Source organism: Garra rufa, chromosome 22 (assembly GCF_049309525.1).
Source record: "Garra rufa chromosome 22, GarRuf1.0, whole genome shotgun sequence".
NCBI classification, from domain to species: domain Eukaryota; kingdom Metazoa; phylum Chordata; class Actinopteri; order Cypriniformes; family Cyprinidae; genus Garra; species Garra rufa.
In genome coordinates this window covers 21541342-21563403 of record NC_133382.1, presented here as the reverse complement: position 1 = coordinate 21563403, position 22062 = coordinate 21541342, and the positions used below count along the sequence as shown (strand labels likewise).

The following is a 22062-nucleotide window of genomic DNA, read 5'->3' as shown; positions in this document are numbered from 1 at the left end:
ATTACGGCAGCAAACTTCCTTGACTATTACGCTGGAATGGGAGTGTAGTTCCTAATCTTATCGGCCTAGAAAATTGAAGCTTTGCATTTCCACCGGTCTTAGTACACAATATAACTACAGAAGAGTCAAGTTTTAAATAGGACAAATATCCAAACTCGTTGGTCATTTTTGAACGTGATGCTATTGGTCTAATAGGATTCAATGATCTATGCTAAGCTATGCTAAAAGTGATATCGCCAGAACAGGAGAACGGCTGAATGGATTTCAAACCGGTAAAACTCAACTTATTAACTCGGGGGGAGTTGGAGAATGAGCCTATTTCCAAAAAAAGTGGAGTGTTCCTTTAAGGCCTGGTTTCACAGACAGGTCTTAGACTAAACCAGGATTAGCCCATAGTTCAATAAGAGCATTCAAGTAATTTTTATAAGCATGCTTAGAAAAAAAAAACATTACTGGTGTGCATCTTGAGACAAAAAAGGCACATATATATTTTTAGATTAGTCAGTGCAAGTTTCTTTCAGTTGAAACAGCTCAGACTTACTTTTTAATCTAGGACAATGCTTAAGCCTTGTCTGTGCATTGGTTGAAAGTGTATTCTAAATATGAGGGCCTGTAGACATGATTAACTGGTAGAAATTTGTCAGCCAGTAGAGATTTTAAACTATAGTTTACATGCTCACATGTAATTACTATGTGGTCACGAAAATGTATTATATACACACGTTTTTAAGCAAGTTTAATGTTTAGGTTTTAAACAAAGTGATTTTAAGCCATTGAAATGTAATCGGCAGCAAAAAAGTAGTAATTCGCTACCGTTTTCTCTCACTGCTCTTAAATGTGAACCTGGACCACAAAACCAGTCTTAAGTAGCATGGGTATATTTGTAGCAATTGCCATAAATACATTATATGGGTTAAAATTATCAATTTTTATTTTATGCCAAAAATCATTAGGATATTAAGTAAAGATCATGTTCCATGAAAATATTTTGGAAATTGCCTACCGTAAATATACCAAAACTTAATTGTTTAATAGTAATATGCATTGCTGAGAACTTCATTTGAACAACTTTAAAGGCGATTTTCTCAGTATTTTGATTTTTTTGCACCCGCAGATTCCAGATTTTCAAATAGCTGTATCTCGACCAAATATGTGACCCTGGACCACAAAACCTGAGATGTATATAACATATGAAAGCTCAATAAATAAGCTTTCTATTGATGTATGGTTTGTTAGGATAGGACAATATTTGGCCGAGATACATCTATTTGAATATCTGGAATCCGAGGGTGCAAAAAAATCAAAATACTGAGAAAATCACCTTTAAAGTTGTCCAAATTAAGTTCTAAACAATGCATATTACTAATCAAAAATTACATTTTGATATATTTATAGTAGGAATTTTACAAAAAATCTTCATGGAACATGATCTTTATTTAATATCCTAATGATTTTTGGCATAAAAGAAAAATCTAGAATTTTGACCCATACAATGTATTTTTGGCTATTGCTACAAATATACCCCAGCGACTTAAGACTGGTTTTGTGGTCCAGGGTCACATATTGTCCTAACACACCATACATCAATGACAAGATTATTTATTCTGCTTTCAGAAGATGTATAAATCTCAATTTCAAAAAATGTAATCTTATCTTTTGTGGACCAGGGTCACAAATCACTTTTGTGACTTTAATAATAATTCATTTATTCAGTATACTGTCCCATTTCCTGTAATTAGTTCCACTATTTACTTGTCTTCAGTAACCTTGAGGTTTTTTTCATTTTTATTTAGGCTAGTGTTTGTTTTTTGTGACACTGAGACAAGAATAATGAAATTTCTATGGTACGAACATTTTTGATATCATATAGACCTACATGTTTATAGGCTACATGTATATTGAAGTTTACAATCAAATAAACCTGAAGTTGGTAAGCTTAGCATTCTGGTAAGTGTTAAATGAGTTTATGTAAACTACGGTAACACGCCCTGATAGACTACACATAAACCTTAATTGCTGTATCTTTTGTGTAACCTTATCTTTTCTGTGTAATAGGGGAATTCTAGGCATTAGCACGACTGCACATCAGAGAATGAATGCCAGAAATCTCTGCTGTTTTGCATATGCATTTTATTGCTCCAATTACATACACAAAATGAGTAAAAAAAGAAAGAAAAAAGCAGTTTGTAAATTTGCGCATTGGCTTGAATATTGGTTAGTAGCATTATTCCTTTTTTAAGTAGAAGTGGTATCTACTCAGGGTTTGTGATTATCAAAGTTGCAACATTACTTAATCAAAATAGGGGGAAATAATTAAACTTTTTAAAATTTGTATTAATCGATATAAACACCTTTTAAAAGCCATAAAAATGTGGTAACAGACAAATAGCAAAGCCTCTTTCTCTCATATGCATTATTACTGCAACCCTCCATGAATAAAAGCTGATCTTATTTAATAAAACTGTACATTTGTTTAGAATGTAGCATCTCTGTGACCACAATGAAGTAAATTACAGCCTTTTTGACAGCTGGTTGAGTGCAGTTTATTCTCTGATCATGCAGTTTAATTCCAGTTTTGGAAAAACTGTTTAAAGATAACAGTCTCTCTGCCCTGTGGTAAAATCTCCACCTGTAAGACAAAAAAAAAACAAAAAACATTTACAGATTACAGCGGGTCTGGCATCTATTTACAGGTGAGGGATCCTGTTATAAACTCAAGATTTTTAATTCTTAATCCAATAATTCTTCATTTTTGGATAATGCCTCAAAATACTAAAAGACAATGAATATAGAATAGTAAACCACAGAATAGAATATTGTAATCAGAATTTTATGTGCACATAACTTGTAGCACCAAATAGACGTCAAATCTGCCAGGGACAACAACATTAGCTGACCTGTGTTTTCATCTTGGGGTAATTCATTTGCTGGATGAAGTCATCTGCCATTTTAAGAGCAGCCCTCTTCTCTTCTGCATTGGCTCCACTTCCTACCAATGAAAAAGAAACATTTTACAATATTTAACAACCTCTTATTTTCTACTAAATACTTCCATGAAATTGTGTGTGTGTGTGTGTGTGTGGGTATGCATGCATGTACACTACATTAAACTTTGCTAAAGTCTGTAAGTTTTTGAAGGAAGTCTCTTATGCTCACCAAGGCTGAATTTATTTGATCAAGTCTTTACTGTCACTTTAAATGAACTGAATGCATCCTTGCTGAATAAAAGGTATTAATATTTAAAAAAAAAGTAAATACAGTGTCTTTTGAAAGTATTCATACCTAATTGTTTCACATTTTGTTATGTTGCTGCCTTATGTTAAACTGCTTTAAATAACTTCTTTCCCCCACATCAATCTACACTCCATATACCATAATGGCAAAGCACAAAACAGCTTTTTAACATCTTTTGCAAATTTATTGATAATGAATAAATAAATAAATGATCCCATTGCATAAGTATTCATACCCTTATCTGGGACACTTGGAATTTAGCTCAGGATCATTCCTATTGCTTGTAGATGTTACTATACTTCGAGTGAAGTTAACCTGTGGCAAATTCAATTGAATAGGTATGATTTGGAAAGGCACACATGTCTTAATAAAAGATGTGTGTCCGATCTGGGCTTTATGGCAAGACTCCTCAGTGAAGACACATGAAAACAAACTGGGAATTTGCATAAAAGCACCTAAAAGACCTGTGAGAAACAAGATTCTCTGGCGTGATGAACCTCAATTCCAAACATCATATTTGAAGGAAACCAGACACTGCTCATCACCTGCACATTAACATCCCAATAGTAAAGTGTGCTGGTAGCAGCCTCATGCTGTGGGGGGGACTGAAGGAATCGTCAGAGTAGAAGGAAAGCTCAATGCATTTAGTCCAGAGAATTCAGAACCTCAGACTAAGCAGAAGGTTCACCTTCCAACAGGACAATGACCCCAAGCACACAGCAAGAGTGGCTTATAAACAACTCTGTGAATGTCCTTGAGTGGCCCAGCCAGAGCCGGGGCTTGAACCCAATCAAATATTTCTGGAGAAACCTGAAAACGTGCATCTGCACCCATCTAACCTGACAGAGAATGGCCGATAATTGGCAAATGCTGATATGCAAAGCTTGTCGCATCATACCAAAAAGACATGAGGCTAAAAGGTGCTTCAGCTAAGTACTGAGTTAAGGGTATGAATACTTATGCAATGTACTTATTTCAGATTTTTAAATATTTAATTAACTTGAAAAAGTTGTGACTATTCTGTTTTTGCTTTGTCATTAAAGTGTATGGAGTGTAGATTGATGTGAAAGTGGAATACTAGTTATTATGAAACACTTGCACAATTTTTCTTACCTTTCCAAACAAAGATTTTTCCATTGGCCCCATTGTCCAGGATAAAGCAGTCATCACGTAGCAGCAAGTCCTTGGCAAATGGACTTTTCTCTGACACCTTGGTCAACTTCATTGACCCTGTTGCATCTGAAACCTATGAATAATTGAGCTTTTTTTATATTGGATGCACATGCAATTTTGGGAACATCAGATAAATGGATGCGCATAATAGATAAGAATGAGATACCTAATGGCTAGGATTCTTTGTAACATGTAGTCCTATGGACTGTCCACAATTTAGATTAATAAATACAAGGCTAGTTGTGAGTTGTGGTACCTTGTAGAGGGAGGCAGAATTGGATGCATCTGCTTGGCTGTCCTCCTCTGGAGTGCTTTCTTTCAGCTCTGGCACTGGACCAAGAACCTTTTTATTGTAACAGAAGATAGACTTATCGCATTATATAGTTATAGCACACTTTAAAGCTAAGCTTTTAAACATGCTGTGTATACTACAGCTTTAGGACCATTGGATGTTTTCAGACAAGGTAACTGATTTCTGACTTAACAATTGGGTATTGGACTGGGATACAAGAGAAGTGTAAAGCTAAAGAATTACAGAAGGACACAGTTTAACAATAACTTTTGTCATGTTGTTACCTGTAGCATATCCTGTGTTTCCTCTCCCTCATTGATGTTGGTGATCTGGGCTTTGCCGTGTCGGTCTGTGTCTCTGATCAGAGTGGCGATCTCCCTTACCTTCTGCTTCTCAAAGATGTTTGCCTGAGATCCTATCCACGACACAATTGTCTGCAGAATAAAAAGTTTTAGATATTCATTTCAAATAAATGCTATGGTTTGACATTTTATTGTACAATGTTTTTGTACAATGTTTTATTTGATCCAAAATACAGTCAAAACATAAATATGGTAAATTACAATTTTAAATAAATATTTTCTAATTTAATATTTTTAAAAAGTAATTCCAGTAATGGCAAAGCTTCAGCTTTTCAGCCATTACTTTAATCTTCAGTGTCACATTTGATGAAAATTTAGAAAATTTAAAATAGAAACATTTTGTAGCATTAGAAATGTCTTCCCTGTAACTTTTGATCAGTTTAATGCATTCTTGCTGAATAAAAGTATCTTACTGATCCCATATGTTTAAATCGAAGTGTACATAGACATATAATCAATAGACATACACACACCTCGCCCAGGTCGAGAATAAAGCAGTCTCCTTTGTTAAAGCTCTGCCAGCTCAAATCCACTTCTTTGGCTCTGATATTACGTTTTCCTTTGATTTGGTATAACCTTTGAACAGGTCCAGATCCAGACTGTGCTCTTCTGAAGCCAGACTCCACACCTCCCTCCTGTAGAAACAAAAGAGTGTGACTATGCAAAGAACATAAGCGCCATTTGCATCGCTGCAGAAGTACCGACAGTGTTCACAAAGTGAACGTGCAAAGAAGATCAAACACCGTTCACAGAAAAAGGTAAAATAGTGATGTAGGATGATTTTGAAGTTTAGAAGAAAATGAGATGGGAGTTTTTCGACCTACACTAACTGTCATGAACTGGAATACACAGAGCTGACGCAGAGCTAGACAAGTCGAGCGTTTGAGGTTAGGTATATAAATTGTCAATTTTTTTTTTTGAAAAGAACTGATCGTTTCACTAGCGAAGACACTTCTTCCTCAGCTGGGATAGTTTAGAGCCATTTGAAGCTGCATTTTGGAAGTTGAAACTTGAGGGCACCATAGAAGACCACTATATGGAGAGTAATCCTGAAATGTTTTCCTCAAACTTAACTACTTTACATCTGAAGATTTTTAAGTTGGAGGAGAAAATGAGATGGGAGTTTTTCAACATACCCTAACTGTCACAGAGTAAACACACAGAGCTAGAATTGTACTGTATTGTTTGTATTGTAATTGTATAAATTTAATACTTAATTTTATATACTTTTTAAAAGAAAATAATGGATTATCTTCCTCAGGAACTGCATTTTGGAAGTTCAAACTCAGTGCCACCATGGAAGTCCACTTTATGGAGATAAATCCTGAAATGTTTTCCTCAAAAAAACATAATTTCTTTACGACTGAAGAAAAAAAAAAAACATGAACATCTTGGATGACAAAGGGGTGAGTAAAATAACAGTAAATGTCTGTTCTGGAAGTGAACTTCTTTAATTTTAGGAAGCTATGAAAAAAAAAAACAGCTTTATTAAACAATTCCTTCTCTTCGGTGTCAGTCTTTCTGGTCCTGGCTCAATTGCGTTGCTGTCAATGCAGGGTCAGAAATCTCTCGGATTTCATCAAAAATATTGTAATTTGTGTTTCTAAGATGAACAAAGGTTTTACAGGTTTGGATTGACATGAGAGTGAGTAATTATTCACAGATTTTTTTGTGTGTGTGTGAACTATGCCTTTTAAGTTTGTAATACGTACTGTTTAAGGGTAACTATGTTTAGATTTAGATTAGATTAGAATAGATTTTTTTTTTACTTCAGGGTACCGCCCTAGTGACAGCTTTGTACTTTTTTCCAATGTGGTTGTGTGTGTTCACGTTATCTTACCTTATAGCTGACGCCTCGGGGGAAGAGGTTCATGAATTCTGGAGACTCGTAGCCTTGAACCTGCCTGTGCTGGACTGGATCTCCACCCAGGAAGTTATCTAGCTGTGTAGCCAACATGGCACAAGCTACCTGCTCATCACGAGACGATTTTTCTCCTAAAAAGGAGAAAAAAAGAAGAGAAAATATATATATTTATTCAATCTTTTTAACATAATATGGAATTCACATACATAATTCAGTTTACAAACTTCCTCTTTTACATGAAAGAAAAAAAAAAGTCAGCAAAGGCAGATAAGAGAAGGCAATTAAACAGAACTCAGAAGAGCTACGGTTGCCCCTGGTAACGTTGTGCGTGTTGACTCTACTGCAAGTTTGCACAATTCTGCCCTGTGTGAGATGCCACCAACGCAACCACTTCCTCTATCAGATCCATTAGATGCTGAGCAACAGTTTGTCGGTCTGATAAAGTAGATAGTGAGCTGTTTGACCTAAATGACAAGCGGTTTGTGGTAAAACTAGATATTTTCTATCATGATTTTGGCTTTCAATGATTGTGGTGAAAAGATTATTGATATACCATGATTGTTGTGCTGCAATGATGCTTTTGCTTTGCCTTGTGTTATAAACCAGGCAACACCCTTTCCTTTACAGAAGTGAACACAGCAAAGACTGACAGGGAAGAGAAGAAATTGTAGAATAAAGTTGTTATTTTTGTTTTCTTTGCGGACAAATGTATTCTCATAGCTTGATAAAATTAAGGTTGAACCACTGATGTCACAAGGACTATTTTAATGATGTCCTTCCTACCTTTCTGGGCCTTGAACGTGTCAGTTGCGTTTCTGTCTATGCAGGGTCAGAAAGCTCTCAGATTTCATCAAAAATATCTTAATTTGTATTCCAAAGATGAACGAAGGTCTTACAGGTTTGGAAAGGCATGAGGGTGAGTAATCAACAACAGAATTTTTATTTTTTGGTGAACTATCCCTTTAAGAAGTCTATAGATGTTTAGAACATGGTGGTACGTGTGGAAGCTTCATGAATGAATGATATAGCGGGATTAGGAACTGAGACAGGTATTCTAAAGTAATGAAGAGATGGGGGTGTTTATGGATGAGGCATGGCTAACGAGAAGGCATGGAAGAAGATGGCTCATCATGCTGACAACCAGCTTAGTGTTACCTAAAGCACCGGATACACCATAAGACAATAGACCTAACTGAAGTCCTGTCACGGGTCTGCTGAAACATTAATGAGCTATGAAAACACCCGCCCATGCCTTTTTGCCTTGGGACTCTTCCCTCTTCATCCCTCTCTCATGCGCATCAGTCGTTCTATTCCATCTTTCTGTGTGCTCACTCAGAGCGGGTCAGGCCCACTCGGTTGTCTGGTCAAGCGTATCATTTAACTCAGCAGGGTATTGACTCTCTATTGTCTTTTTAGACCCCATAACCCGCCACACAATGAGAATGAATTATGACTGACTGACCATGACTCCGGACTTCATTTCTTTCTTTTTTTACTTGCTCTGTATTTTACAATATTTAAAGGGTTAGTTCAGCCAAAAATGCAGTTGGAGTTATATTAAAAATTGTTCTGGCTCCTTCAAGCTTTATAATGCAATGGGCGGGTGTTTCTCTACATCAGTCCAAAACAAGTCCAATAAAGTGCATCCATCCATTATAAAAAAGTGCCTCACGCCTGTTTCACACATACTCCGTATGCAGTGCGTATGCGTTGCGTATTTTTTTCCGCACCCATGTTAACGGATCAGAGCGTTCACACTGCACGCGGTTGCTGTCCGTCAGTGCGTTCCAGATGCGGTGCGTTTACAGCAGTGCAGCGATCGTTTAGGCACAGAGTCTATTTTTGCTGTGCTGCATTGCGTTGCGTGCGCTGAATTAAAGTGACAGCGCATTGTTCGCTGTAAAAATGAACATGGATTGACACGGAAATGTCCCATAAATGCATATAAATGCAGTCTACTGTGTTTCACAGTCAACACGTTGCTTTTTGGCTAGGTTTAAAATAGTGCAGTTTTAAATAAACAAGGCAACATAATCCATGCACTTGTCCAGGTAGAAAAGTTCTTTAAAATATGTTTTTTAATAAAGATTTAATACGAAAGAAAAGAACAGAGAGCCGACTGTTTCTGTCTGTGGTGAATTTTAATTTAAAATATTTGTGATAGCCCAATTTCAATATGAAAAGGAATCTATAGCCTACCTATGCAGTGTTTAAATGTGTTACAACTTGCTTGAGCAACTTAATATACAAATCTAGAAGTCAAGTGCATTAAATAATAGCCTATACGTCGTTTATAATACGTTGAGTTTAAACGTGAATATGTCTAGTATTATTGTATTAGTGTACTGTGATAAAAGAGTATCCCAATGCTGAAAAAGCACTTTTGGATTTGAAATTAAAATAAAGGATAAATGATGTGTTTTTGGTAAACAGCCGCGGATCAGGAACGGACTGCAAACGCGTCCTGTGTGAAAGCAAAACGAGTCCGTGCTGCTTCTGCACAGCATACGCAACGCACACGGACTGCATACGCACTGCATACGGAGTATGTGTGAAACAGGCGTCACACTGCTCTGGGGGGGGGGGGGGTGAATAAAGGCCTCCTGTAGCGAATCGAGAAAAATAGCCATATTTAAAACATAGCAGCTCCAGGCGGATGATGTAGGACGTCCAATGTTTATTTACAGAAGCAAAGTTTCCTCTTCCTTGTCTCCTCTTAGCTTATATTGAAATCCTCCACCATTTTTCTTTACAAATCCTCATTTTGTAGTTCTAATTCGTGACTGCTGTTTTGTTTTGATCTCTCCATTGCGCGTCAATGTTCGTCACTTCCGAGCGCATGCACAACGCAGAGGTCCTACGTCATCCGCCCTGGGGTGCATTTCCCAAAAGCAACAATGGTCGCAAATTCCGTCATTATCAATAGAACTAACGACCATAGTTAGCTAACAATGCTTTTAGGAAACGCACACACAGAGATGCTTCCATGTACAGCAGTAAGCGCAATGAGATTAAAGTGATCAATACGTTTTAAATATGGATATTTTTCTTACAAAAATGCATCAATTCGCTACAGGAGGCCTTTATTCATCCCCCGGAGCTGTGTGAAGCACTTTTTTTTTTATTGCGGATGGATGTGCTTTATTGGACTTGTTTTGGACTGTTGAAGAGAAACAGTCGTCCATTGCCATTATAAAGCTTGAAGGAGCCAGAACAATTTTTAATATAACTCCGATTGCATTTGTCTGAAAGAAGGAAGTCATATACACCTAGGATGCCTTGAGGGTGAGTAAATAATGGGCTAATTTTCATTTTTGGGTAAATCCTTTAAATACTAAGCACAATTATGACAGACCGATACTAGAATTGGTGTAGTCTTGCTGTTTGTTTCGTTACAATGAATAACACTGAATAATAAATATAGCTTTTTATATAAAAACTAAAATTCTCTCATCATTAATAATTTTTATGTCATTCCAAACCCATGTGGAATGACACGGAATCGAAGAAATTGTTGAATAAAGTCATTATTTTTGTTTTCTTTGCACACAAAAAGAATTCTCATAGCTTGATAAAATTAAGGTTGAACCACTGATATCACATGGACTATCAGTGGTTCAATGTCTTTGCTACCTTTCCGGGCCTTTTTTCTATAATAGTAATCCAGATTTGGAGTGTGTATCTGAGTCATTGCGTTCCAATACGATTTTGCTTTGAAAAATCAGCAGAAAAATAAGACGGATTACCTGATCTTGGATGGCAAAACATTTCCAGATCATTATAAACCATATTAAGCTTTTCGAACAATGTTTTTCAGGCCACATGTTTAGCTATCGAATGCTACTAGCCATTTGACATTATTATTAAAAGTTTAAAATAATGTCTAAATCTCTAAATACTGCAAGTGTCAACAGTTAGCATCATCAGTCAGCCATATTGGCGGCACCCAATGTAAACAATGCCACTGAATCGAATGGAACCTGCAAATTTAGCTGATTATTGCTCCTGAAAATGGTCAATTATCATCATGTTTTGCGCTGTACTAATCGGTCAGACGAGGAAAAACATTTGAAGTACTACAGGCAGCCAAAAGTTATAACAAATCAAAGAGAAAAGTGCAAAACACTGTCTGAGGAACAAAGGGCATTTGTTGTTGGCCAAACTGAATCATGATTTTCAGGGCAAGAATCTTGACAACATTAAATCCTTCTATGATTTAGCATCTTCCACACATTTTTTCTTTGATTGAGAAGAGAACATCAGCAGCTATCCTCTTACCAATCCACATGTGGAGGTCTGCTCCCTGGTCACCCCGGTGATCCAGCACCAGGTAGGAATCACCGTTGAAGAAAGCGCCCACCTCAGCTTGGTCCAGAGGAACAGCCTTCATCTTCTCCACTCGCCAACATCTCAGTCCCGGCTGCCTGACCTCTTCTTTAAACTGCCCTGGAGCGGCCTGAAATGGAAGCATTCTGCAGAGAAAAACATAAAACCGTGAGGAGGGGAGAATCAAAAAAGAAAAATCTTCCAAAACACTAGTCAGCAGACACCTGACATCAGTAAATTAATTTAAAAAAAAAAAACTTTTTTTTTATTCAAATCTTTTTTGAAAAGCTGCAACTGCCTGTGTTTCCCAGCCCTGCTCCTAGAGTACTCCAGTGATGAGTGCCCTTATAAGTGGATGAGAATCAGGTGTGTCAAATAAGGAAGACATGAAAAGTAGAAGAGTTAGGAAACTCTGGAAAAGGATATATTTTCTGCCATACAGAGATATATAAATGTGAGTACAGCCTCTGTAACAGCAATTGTTTTTCATTATCAATGTTATTGTCTTTCAGTATTTTCAACAGGAAATGTTTCGTTTCACATGTTTATGCACAGTTTGTTTCTCATCACTGTCTGACAGCGTTTGTCACACATGATTCATTTTAAAAACCTACCAGTCATTTGGCTTCTGTGCCAGTGGCTACTTCATTGTATCTCTACTCCTCTCACTAATTTGCCAACAGAGCTATCAGTTTAATACAGTCGTTATCTGATTGGTTCTTTGACCTGTCAGTAACTTGACTGCCAAAACACATGATCTGGATTCTGGAAATCTGTTTGTTTAGACCAGGGGTCATCAAACTTGATCCTGGAGGGCCGGTGTCCTGCAGAGTTTAGCTCCAACTTGCCTCAACACACCTGCCTAGAAGTTTCAAGTATACCTATTAAGACCTTGATAAGCTGGTTCAGGTGTGTTTGATTAGGGTTGGAGCTAAACTCTGTAGGACACCGGCCCTCCAGGTCTGAGTGTGGTGACCCCTGGTTTAGACACTACAGTGTAATGGCAGAACACACGAAAACATATGTAGATTCCAGCATACTGCCGCCAATGTGCCTGTCAGAGGAGCTCAAATTTGATTCCTCCTAAGATGTCTTTATTTTCTTTCTTGGCATTATTCCGTTGTTCATTGTTAAGCTTCTTAAGCCAATTAAAATAGCTTATGTCTGTGTTATTGTTCACTTATCGATATTAGTGGATTTGTTTTTAATCATCTGCTAAGCTTCTTATCTTATCAACCGTTTTAATTCAAATGGAAAGCAAAACTAAATCAATCATTGGTAATATTGGTTAACATATCATCTTTTGACAGTCACATGGATATACAAGATAAACACTGGCTTTGCAAATAACTTGGCATGGTAGAAATAAATCAATCAGTCTAATTAGGCTTGGGTTGTGAGCTCTAGAACAGAGCTGCATTACTTCACTCTCATGTAAAGAAGAGGCCTCAAGGCCCATGTTATCTTATGTCACTCCTAGGCATGCCATAGACACGTCCAGTTTCACACTGCCAAAGAATTTGCTCACATAGTTGCTGTCATGAACGTATATAACAAATAGCTATGACAGAATGAAATTGCACTGCTCCTCCCTCTTTATCAATCATTTAGTGACATTTTTGGGCATGGCGCCTCATAAACTATAAGGAAGCAGTAGCAGACATCTACCCCCTCATAAATATTATGATTCAGTTTTGGTTTCTGCTAGTTCATCGCTTTATGATATAAATTTTATGATCAGTTGTTGTTTCTAGACAAGACAGATAAAGTAATGAATTTTAAAAAAGATTAATGTGGAAAGAAGAAGTGAGCTAGACAGTGTTAGTCATAAAACGTCACAAAACCTTTTTAAACTGATCATATGATGAAGTGTGGTAGAGCACATAGAGATTTTGGTTAACCTGTTTGCGTAAGTCATACATTAAGTAATTATTAGACAGAACTTATATGTAACCCTGGACCACAAAACCAGTCATAAGGTTAAATTTGACAAAACTGAGATGTATACAGTATATGAAATATGGTTTGTTAGGATAGGACAATATTTGGCAGAGATACATCTATTTGAAAATCTGGAATCTGAGGGTGCAAAAAAATCAGCTTTAAAGTTCTCCAAATTAAGTTCTTAACAATGCATATTACTAATCAAAAATTACATTGATATATTTCTAGTAGGAATTTTACAAAAAATCTTCATGGAACATGATCTTTACTTAATATCCTAATGATTTTTGGCATAAAAGAAAAATCAATAATCAGCGACTTAAGACTGGTTTTGTAGTCCAGGGTCACATATGTGCCCTCCATTTCAAGAACAAACAATGACACATCTTGACCTCAGTGATCAAACAGCACCACCACATTAAGTGCTTTAACACCCCACCCTCACACTATAGCAAGGTGTAAAACAGGAATTAATTCTGGCCTCTCATGTAAGCAGATGTGAAACTGTCTGAAAAACTGTGTCATTACAGTGAGTCATGTAAAACGACAGGGCAAAGAACATGCGAGCTGGCCCACACACAACCTTTAAAAATAATAATTGGGAATGACAAGGGCCAAATCCGCTTTACTGACTGATTAGAAACAGGATGCAACACCCATTCATTAAAAATCACAGACACGAATCTATTGGTCTCTTTCCGTGGTCCTTATCATTTAGAATCATTATAATTTACTCAAATCATGACCTCTTTGATAGAAATGAAATAATATGCAATGTGATATAATACAAGAAACTTTGCTTTTAGCAAGAAACTTTTAGCACCACCAGGTGGAATTTTAATAATAACGTTGCGTCCGAAATCGTTTACTGTGTCACCCTTTCCGAATATTCACTACTATTTATTAGGCGAAAAACAGTACATGAGAAGATGTCTGAATTTATAGGGTGCGTCTCAATCGCCTGGGTAGCTACCAAGTTGGTGAACGATTCCGATCACTGGTAAGTACCCTGGTTAAGTGCACATTGGGGCAGTGATTACTCAATTTCCAGTGACTATGTAAAACGGATATCATTGTAGAACGGCTCCGCTGATATTAATCAACAACAGGCAGGACCATTTTTCTTTATTGAACACATTGTTCTGTTACATAATCTTACAACATTTTAGCTGAATACTAATTTGAAATGTTAACTAGATGTGCTGTCCAGCTATGCGTTTATGAAATCGATCTTTTTCTTCCAGTAAAAGTGGGCGAGTCCATTTCTAAATTTTATGGGTGTGGCTTTCGGTCTCATCCACTATTTTATTTTTACAAAACAGCCAGAATTTTTGTTGTCTTTCCATATGATTTTAAAGTATCTTAATCTTAATTCTGAACACACTGGTCTATAGACCTTTTTCTTGAATGACTCTTAACCTGAAGACTGCTTTGCATTTCTGGTCTCCAGTGTTTCTAGTCAAAGTAGCGTATATGCCCAGCTATTAATCTAATGTTAAACATGTTTAAATGTTTTTTTAAAAGCACATGGTTCTATAGCGCCATTACTTTGCAATGTCGCAATGACGGTTATTGTCAGTGTCTTACTAAGTTTAATGAGGGTGTAAATGACACAAAGCTGCCATAATAACAGAAGGACGCTATTTGAATGGGTTCCTATGGAGACCAGAACAGAAAAGCATCCAATCTGATGTAGAAATTGTAATGGTGGCACTCATATTTTACTCAGGAAAAAGGTCTATAGTGTTACAGTTTTACCGTTTACTGCATGTTGTTATTCTTCTCGTTAGTTCCCTATAGTGGATAATGAACCGGAAGTCTCACCCATAGGCTTACTTCCACATTGAGGGAAAAGGTGGATTCTAAATGTTCCCACCATATCGTAATAATCGTTATTACGAGATATCAACTTGTAAAAAGCATTTAAGTCTTAGTAAAATTTGTGATTACAACTTGTAAACTAGGAGTCATCTGAGAGCTACGACTTGACCTACCTCAGATTCATTAGGTGCTTTGTTTAGGCATTGATAGTGCGGTAGTTCCGTATCTGAGTCGAAGGGTGTGAACAGCTCCATGTAGAATGTAATATGGTGTCATCTCGAAATTGCAGTAATTACGATATGGCGTGAATGTGGCATAATTAAAATATATTAATAAAGATTTGTCTTTTAAAAGTTGGCTTGTGTGGTTTATGTTTTGCGCTTCAGAAATGTGCATAATTTCTGGTAAGGGAGCATAGTAAGCATCAATACTCCCAAGTTTTTGCTGTGCAATGTGGGATTTTTTAGGGAGCACACATTTCAGTGCACAGGAAGGATTTCGTAATTCAGACAGACCTTAAAATGGCCAACTCCCTGATCTGTGCTCTGACTACTGAACTTGTAGCCCAATCACATTTTGAGGAGGGTCCCCCGGTAAAAATCTGGGTAAAATACACATTTTTGGTGGGGTTCCTCTAGTGAAATTAGCATTCCAGGGACTAAAACACTATTGAGGTCGCTTCAACCTGTAGACATGAAAAACAACCTGCGACAAAAGTATGAAAGTAGACCTTAAAATGGCCGACTCCTAGATCAGTGCCCTGACTACTGAACTAGTATCCCAATCGCGTTTTAAGGAGGGTCCCCCGGTAAAAATCACCTTCCAGGGGGGTAAAATACACGGTTTTTGGTGGGGATCCTCTGGTAAAATTAGCATTCCATTGGCTAAACCATGCCTCCTCAATGCACACAAACATGCAAAGGCAGAGCAGGGTTGCCAGGTTTCAACAACAAAACCCGCCCAATTGCTACTCAAAACTATCCCAAAAGTAGCCCAATTGTCTTTCGCAGTGGGTCCCCCAGTAAAAATCATGTTCCAGGGGTAAAATACACATTTTTTGGTGGGGTTCCTCCGGTAAAATTAGCATTCCATTGGGTAAATAGAAGTCCCTCCAGAAGTCTGAGATCCTCTAGCGAAACACGCCTCATTGTTCCACCACAGAGAGGCATGAAATCACTTTCCAGAACATTTTCGTTCACCGTTCCTGCCTGGAGCGAGCGAGCTTCCCATCCCTATCTGGAATGCAGACACCTTAACAGTTTAAGCGACTGCTGAAAACCCATCCCTTTCTTGATCTTCCCTTTCTAGTCTGTACTCATCTAACAATGCCTGATATATGGTATTTTTTGCGCACTTTCTATGTAGATCTGCCTCCTTAAGATGAATCACTTGTTGTATTCCCCAATTGTGCTAAACTGCTAAATGAATAAATGTAAATGCAAATGTTACGTTATTGGGGTAGCTTCAACTGATGGACATGAAAAACAACCTGTGACAAAAATATTAAAGTTGCCCAGTTCCAATGAAAAAACGTGGAATTGGCAACATTGCTGCAAAGCCACACCTCCACAAAACATGAATGCGCACAGACAGACCAGAGCAAGGTTGCCAGGTTTTTACAAACAAAACCCACCCAATTGCTATTGCTAAACTATCCCACAAGTAGCCCAATTGTGTTTTGAGGGGGGTCACCAGTAAAATTAGCATTCCAGAGGCTAAATATTACGTTATTGGGGTTGCATCAACCTGTGGACATGAAAAACAACCCATGGCAAAAGTATGAAAGTAGACCTAAAAATCAACATACAAATAATTTACTTGTAGTTGTCTTTAGTTGTGTATACATATATGTTAGCATTTTAGCATTGAAAAAAAAAAACACTTTCACTTTAAATTTTAAACTGTGATCACCAATGTTGGGACACAAGATTGATTCATTGAAAACAGTAGTACGCTATCTACTACAGAACAGCATGAAATATGCCAAACATACAGGTACAGCACAAGATAGTGGAATGCGGGCCCATGCGCATGATGTCAAGACAGTGATGACAGCAGATTCTCCCTTGTTAAGTAAAGAGTGCACTTAAAGCTAAGAAACACACTTGTCCACTTAACTGTAAAACCCCTTCGGCCTGCTCCGGCATGCTTTCTGAGTCCGGCTCCATTCTGCCTGTTCCAGTGTGTGTGGGTTTACCTGGCCTGGTTAGCTTATATGTGTCCAGTAACTGGACACGGGGGAATAATCCGAGCGGCCCTGCCGAGGACGCCCCACAGAGAGGAGAGTCGGGTTGCCTGACAAACGCTAAACACTAGCGTGATAATTACTGCAAGCCACCATCCATCTTTCCTCCGCTCATCAGACGGAGTTGATGGAGGAAACATGGTAAAACATGGCTTTAGTTTCTAAGACAAAAAGTTGGGAGTTTTAAGAAACTGTGAACTAGTGGTAGAAACATATGCAAAGCTATTACCAAGTCAACACAGATGTTGACAAATTTTTTTTAATGATCATTTATTAATTTTGAACACAATTTTTGTGGCTCATCCTATTTATTAGCTGAAATTCTATACTTTTTTTGTATTAACATCTTTCTAATAATATTTTTGATAAATTGTATGCTATAAAAGATTGGTCTAGTGGCTCACAAGTTAGACCTGAAGAATTATGGTTTCCAGAAAGTATGGAAGAACCATACGCAAAACCCTTACTAAGTCAAGACAGTTACTATGAGTTAGTTTTTAATTATCATCTATTAATTTCAACAACTTTGTTTTGTGGCTAATCTAACTAATTGAATGTAGGATAGACTATTTCGGAAAGTCTAGCTTTGAAAGCAAGATCACACTTTCCCTGCATAATCACTCTGCAACAGGGTTGCCAGGTTTTCACAACAAAACCCACCCAATTGCAATCCCTGGCAAATGTATGAAAGTAGCCCAATTCCATGGGAAAACCGTTGACTTGGCAACACTTCTGCAAAGCTACACCTCCTCAAAAACACGAACACGCACAGGGTTGCCATGTTTTCACAACAAAACCCGCCAAATTGCTACCTAAAAACTTGCCATATCACGTTGCAGGGATTAAAATAGACATTTTTAGTGGGGTTCCCCTAGTAAAATTTGCATTCCAGGGGCTAAATGTTACGTTATTGGGGTCGCTTCAACCCGGGGACATAAAAACAACCTGCAGCAAACTTATGAAAGAAAAACTGCGGATTTGGCAACACAACTGCAAATCTACACCTCCCCAAAACACATGAATGCGCACAGGTAGACCAGAGCAGGGTTGCCAGGTTTTCACAACAAAACCTGCCCAATTGCTACCTCAAAACTTGCCCAATCGCGTTCCAGGGAGTAAAATACACGTTTCTTAATGGTGTTCCTCTGGTAAAATTAGCATTCTAGGGCCTAAATATTACGTTATTAGGGTTGCTTCAACCCGCGAACATGAGAAAAACCCGCAGCAAACGTATGAAAGTATCCCAATTCTGCGGGTAAACGGTAAACTTGGCAACACTACTGCAAATCTGCACCTCCCCAAAACACATGAATGTGCACAGGCAGACCACAGCAGGGTTGCCAGGTTTTCACAACAAAACCCGCCCAATTGCTACTCAAAACTAGCCCACAAGTAGCTCAATAGCATTTTGAGGGGGGTCGCCCGGTAAAACACGTGTTCAAGGAGGTAAAATACACGTTTTTTGGTGGGGTTCCTCTGGTAAAATTAGCATTCTAGGGACTAAATATTACGTTATTAGGGTCGCTTCAACCCGCGGACATGAAAAACAGCTTGTGGAAAATGTATGAAAGTAGCCCAATTCTGCAGGATAAGCTTACCCAAAATACACAAATGTGCACAGGCAGACAAGCACAGGGTTGCCAGGTTTTCACAACAAAACCCACCCATTTATTTCTCAAAACTAGCTCAAAAGTAGCCCAATCACGTTTCAAGGAGGGCCCCTGGTAAAGGAGTGCCCCATCGAGTTCCGGGGGGTAAAATAGGAGCTAAATATTACGTTATTGGGGTCGCTTCAACCCGCGGACATGAGAAAAAACCTGAAGGGGGAAGGGGGGCCTTCCATTCTTGTTAGGTCTGCAGTAGTGTAATGAAACACGCTGATGACGTTTTATGTCTGAGTGAACAGGGTGCTCAGACTTGCAAATACATACAATGAGAGATAGGTAGGACAGCCATAATGTTTCATAATGTTTGGACTGAATAATCTGATTGGTCAAACATTGTATGGTCCTACACCTTCCACAGACGATAATAAATACACATAAATACATTTAGACCACTTACCTTACTGATTTCTAGCATGATGTGAGGAGATTTTTAACCAGCATAATTGAAATTCTATACTTTTTTTTTTAAATTTTAACATAACTCTTGAATTCTTAAATTGAATGCTGGCTAACAATAATTGGCCTAGTGGCTTATAAGTTACAAAACAAACGCACATGACCACTCAGTGTAGCATATTCACATTATCACATCATTATAGCATAACAGAGAGGGAAAATGATAATAAAGCAGTTAAGTAATAAGCGAGATGGAAAAACAGATAAAGAGGTTGATAAGGCAAACTGATATGTAATCTGTTATATGGCCTGTATCTTTCTTTACACAAAAACATGCAAGCAGATCGTGAACAGATAAATTGCAAGAGACAAGGGTGGAGTCATAAAAATAATTTTTATATGCTTTCTTAGACAGAACCACAGTCAAAGTGTTATCATATTACAATCACTTAACGGAGGGTTTGTTTGGTGTACAAGAAAAGACATAACTATTTCTTTAAGTGCATTTAATTTTAGATGCTCACCAAGTTCCCCATTTTAAAAAACAGTCAAGATGTGCAAAAAATGTTAATAAGTAGCATTTCTAAACTCCACAAACACTTTTTTTAAATACTACCCCTTGAGTGCACATCTAAGGACTGAAGTGTGGAGTTTTGGGAGTGTCTCTTTTGCCTAAATTTCTTTCTGCTCTAAGTTACCTTGCTCTAAAATAAACTTGGCTGAATAGTTTTGGCACAGCCTAGTTGAGGGTTTGAGGGTTATCCATGTATAATTTGTGAGTTTCTGAGCAGTTTTACAGTGCTTACCTTGCTGTTGTTTAAGATGAAGAACCCTGCTGAGTTTCGAGAAAGAAAGGAAGAGAATTTGTAGAGAAGAGGCTATGTGTACAAAACCACTTCCTGCATTACTTCTGGTCCAGCCCCCTTGAATACACCCTTGCCTAAACCAACGTGTCAAAAAATGAGGAAAATAGGCAAAGGCACAGAGTGACGTTCAGAGATTTGTTAAACAAAAGTTTTGACTAAATTTGACTGCAAGAAGATCTAGCTTATGTGGACTGAAAGAGAGGAAAATATCTAAAAATCACATTTAGCCAGAGGGGTTTCTCAGTTTCTCTTGTTACATATATGAGTCACACCTAGGTCTTCACAAAGAATTCAAAAATATGTCAGGGCTTGTCCATGGACACAAAACAAATGTAATAGATAAGCCATAGTCATAGCTAAAAGTTGTCAACTTTAACAATGTAGCTAGGCATGTACACTCAATGGCTGTGACTGTGTTTATACACATTGTTAAGAGCACAGGAAATCCAGGGGCTGGACTGTGGTTTCAGTGGTTTATTAAAAACAAGAAACTGTTATGTATTAATTGTCTGTAACATTGGCTAAAGTACCTCGTAACAACAGGCATATCTATGTAAGGAGGAAATACACAAATTGCACTTTAAAATCTTAATTTAGAAATTCAAAATTGGGAATCTGATAACTGAGCATACAAAATTAAGTGGACCACTTACGGAAATCACTCTTCCTATATGTTTGACATAGATGGTAAAGCAGAAGTTCAGCCTGAATGCACAATCAGTCATGTGTGATACCAAATTGTAGTGAACAATGACACACAGTTCACCAATTCATTTCAATACGACATTGTGCTACAAGACACGTTTGCAGACTTGACATTTAAAGGTCCACTTAAGTGGCATGTGTTGACGTAAATTTGAAACAGGAAGACAGCGCGGGACATATCAAACAGTCCCGCCCTCTTATTTTAAATAGCCAATAGCGTTTCGTATCACAGCTTGGGCCAGAGCCATTGAGCTCAGTAGAGCCGCATTTGGCTGCCACAACCAATCTCATCCATATATTGCTATAAAATATAGGATTCTGTGTAGAAATCAAATGGGTCCGATACGTTCTGTGGTCCGCGCTGTTTTACGCATATAATCCGCTCCGTGTTGTTGTGTCTCTGGACCGGAGCAGACTGTGTGCGCGCTGAAGCACAGCGCGACTTATTTCGCCCCAATGAAAGACATATTTACTGTCTGAATCGTTCCCTAACCCCTATATAGAGCACAACGCGCCATTCACCGTACAGAAAATACTGAATCCATGCACAAGTGAGTAATTTCATCCGCAGCTTTAGCTGTCTATTTATAGTGTAGGGGGCGGAACACTTCGGATTCTAGAGAGCATTTGATTGGACAGAAGGTTTGACGAGAAGCTGAAGTGCAGGGTGATGTCATCAAAATCGTTGATCCATATTGACGGAAGTTAGAGACTAAAGCTGCGTGCGAAATCGCATACTGCTTCAGTAGGTACTACATTTAAATTTGAACCTACTTCCTGACCTTTAAAAAGTATGTTCTATATAGTATAAATGGAATTTGGATGTACTACATCCGCCTTGATGTTGTCACACAGTGTTGCCAGATTGGAAATGTCCAAGTATCGTACCAGAAGCTCAAAATTATCGTATTTGGGAGAAAATTATCGTATTTGAGTCAAACGTTCAAAATAAAGATATTTATCTAGATGTTACAGCTATTTCTCCTTTCAGCACTCATTTTCTATACTTTATGTTAAACTAACAACCTCAGTTTTGAAACAACTGACCTAAGTGCGACAGGAACATTAACTTGTGCTCGTGAGAGAGAGCCATTCTCTATGATGATTGGTTGAGAAGACGGAAGATTGGATGAAAGACATGCGTAAGGCCACGTTCACGGCTCCTCA

The 22062-nt window shown here is 37.8% G+C and overlaps 1 protein-coding gene across 1 annotated transcript; it reads right to left on the bottom strand.

Annotated features, from left to right (window-relative positions):
• Nucleotides 1-2113: 2113 nt before the first annotated feature.
• On the bottom strand, nucleotides 2114-20282 carry capgb (capping protein (actin filament), gelsolin-like b). Its single transcript, XM_073828561.1, has 9 exons — nucleotides 20131-20282; nucleotides 11204-11397; nucleotides 6902-7056; nucleotides 5535-5696; nucleotides 4984-5133; nucleotides 4664-4750; nucleotides 4348-4480; nucleotides 2898-2989; nucleotides 2114-2629 (listed from the first exon to the last, which is right to left on the bottom strand). Exons 2-9 carry the CDS (start codon nucleotides 11394-11396, stop codon nucleotides 2564-2566), a joined length of 1038 nt encoding a protein of 345 aa, XP_073684662.1. The 5' UTR covers nucleotide 11397; nucleotides 20131-20282; the 3' UTR covers nucleotides 2114-2563.
• Nucleotides 20283-22062: the final 1780 nt, after the last annotated feature.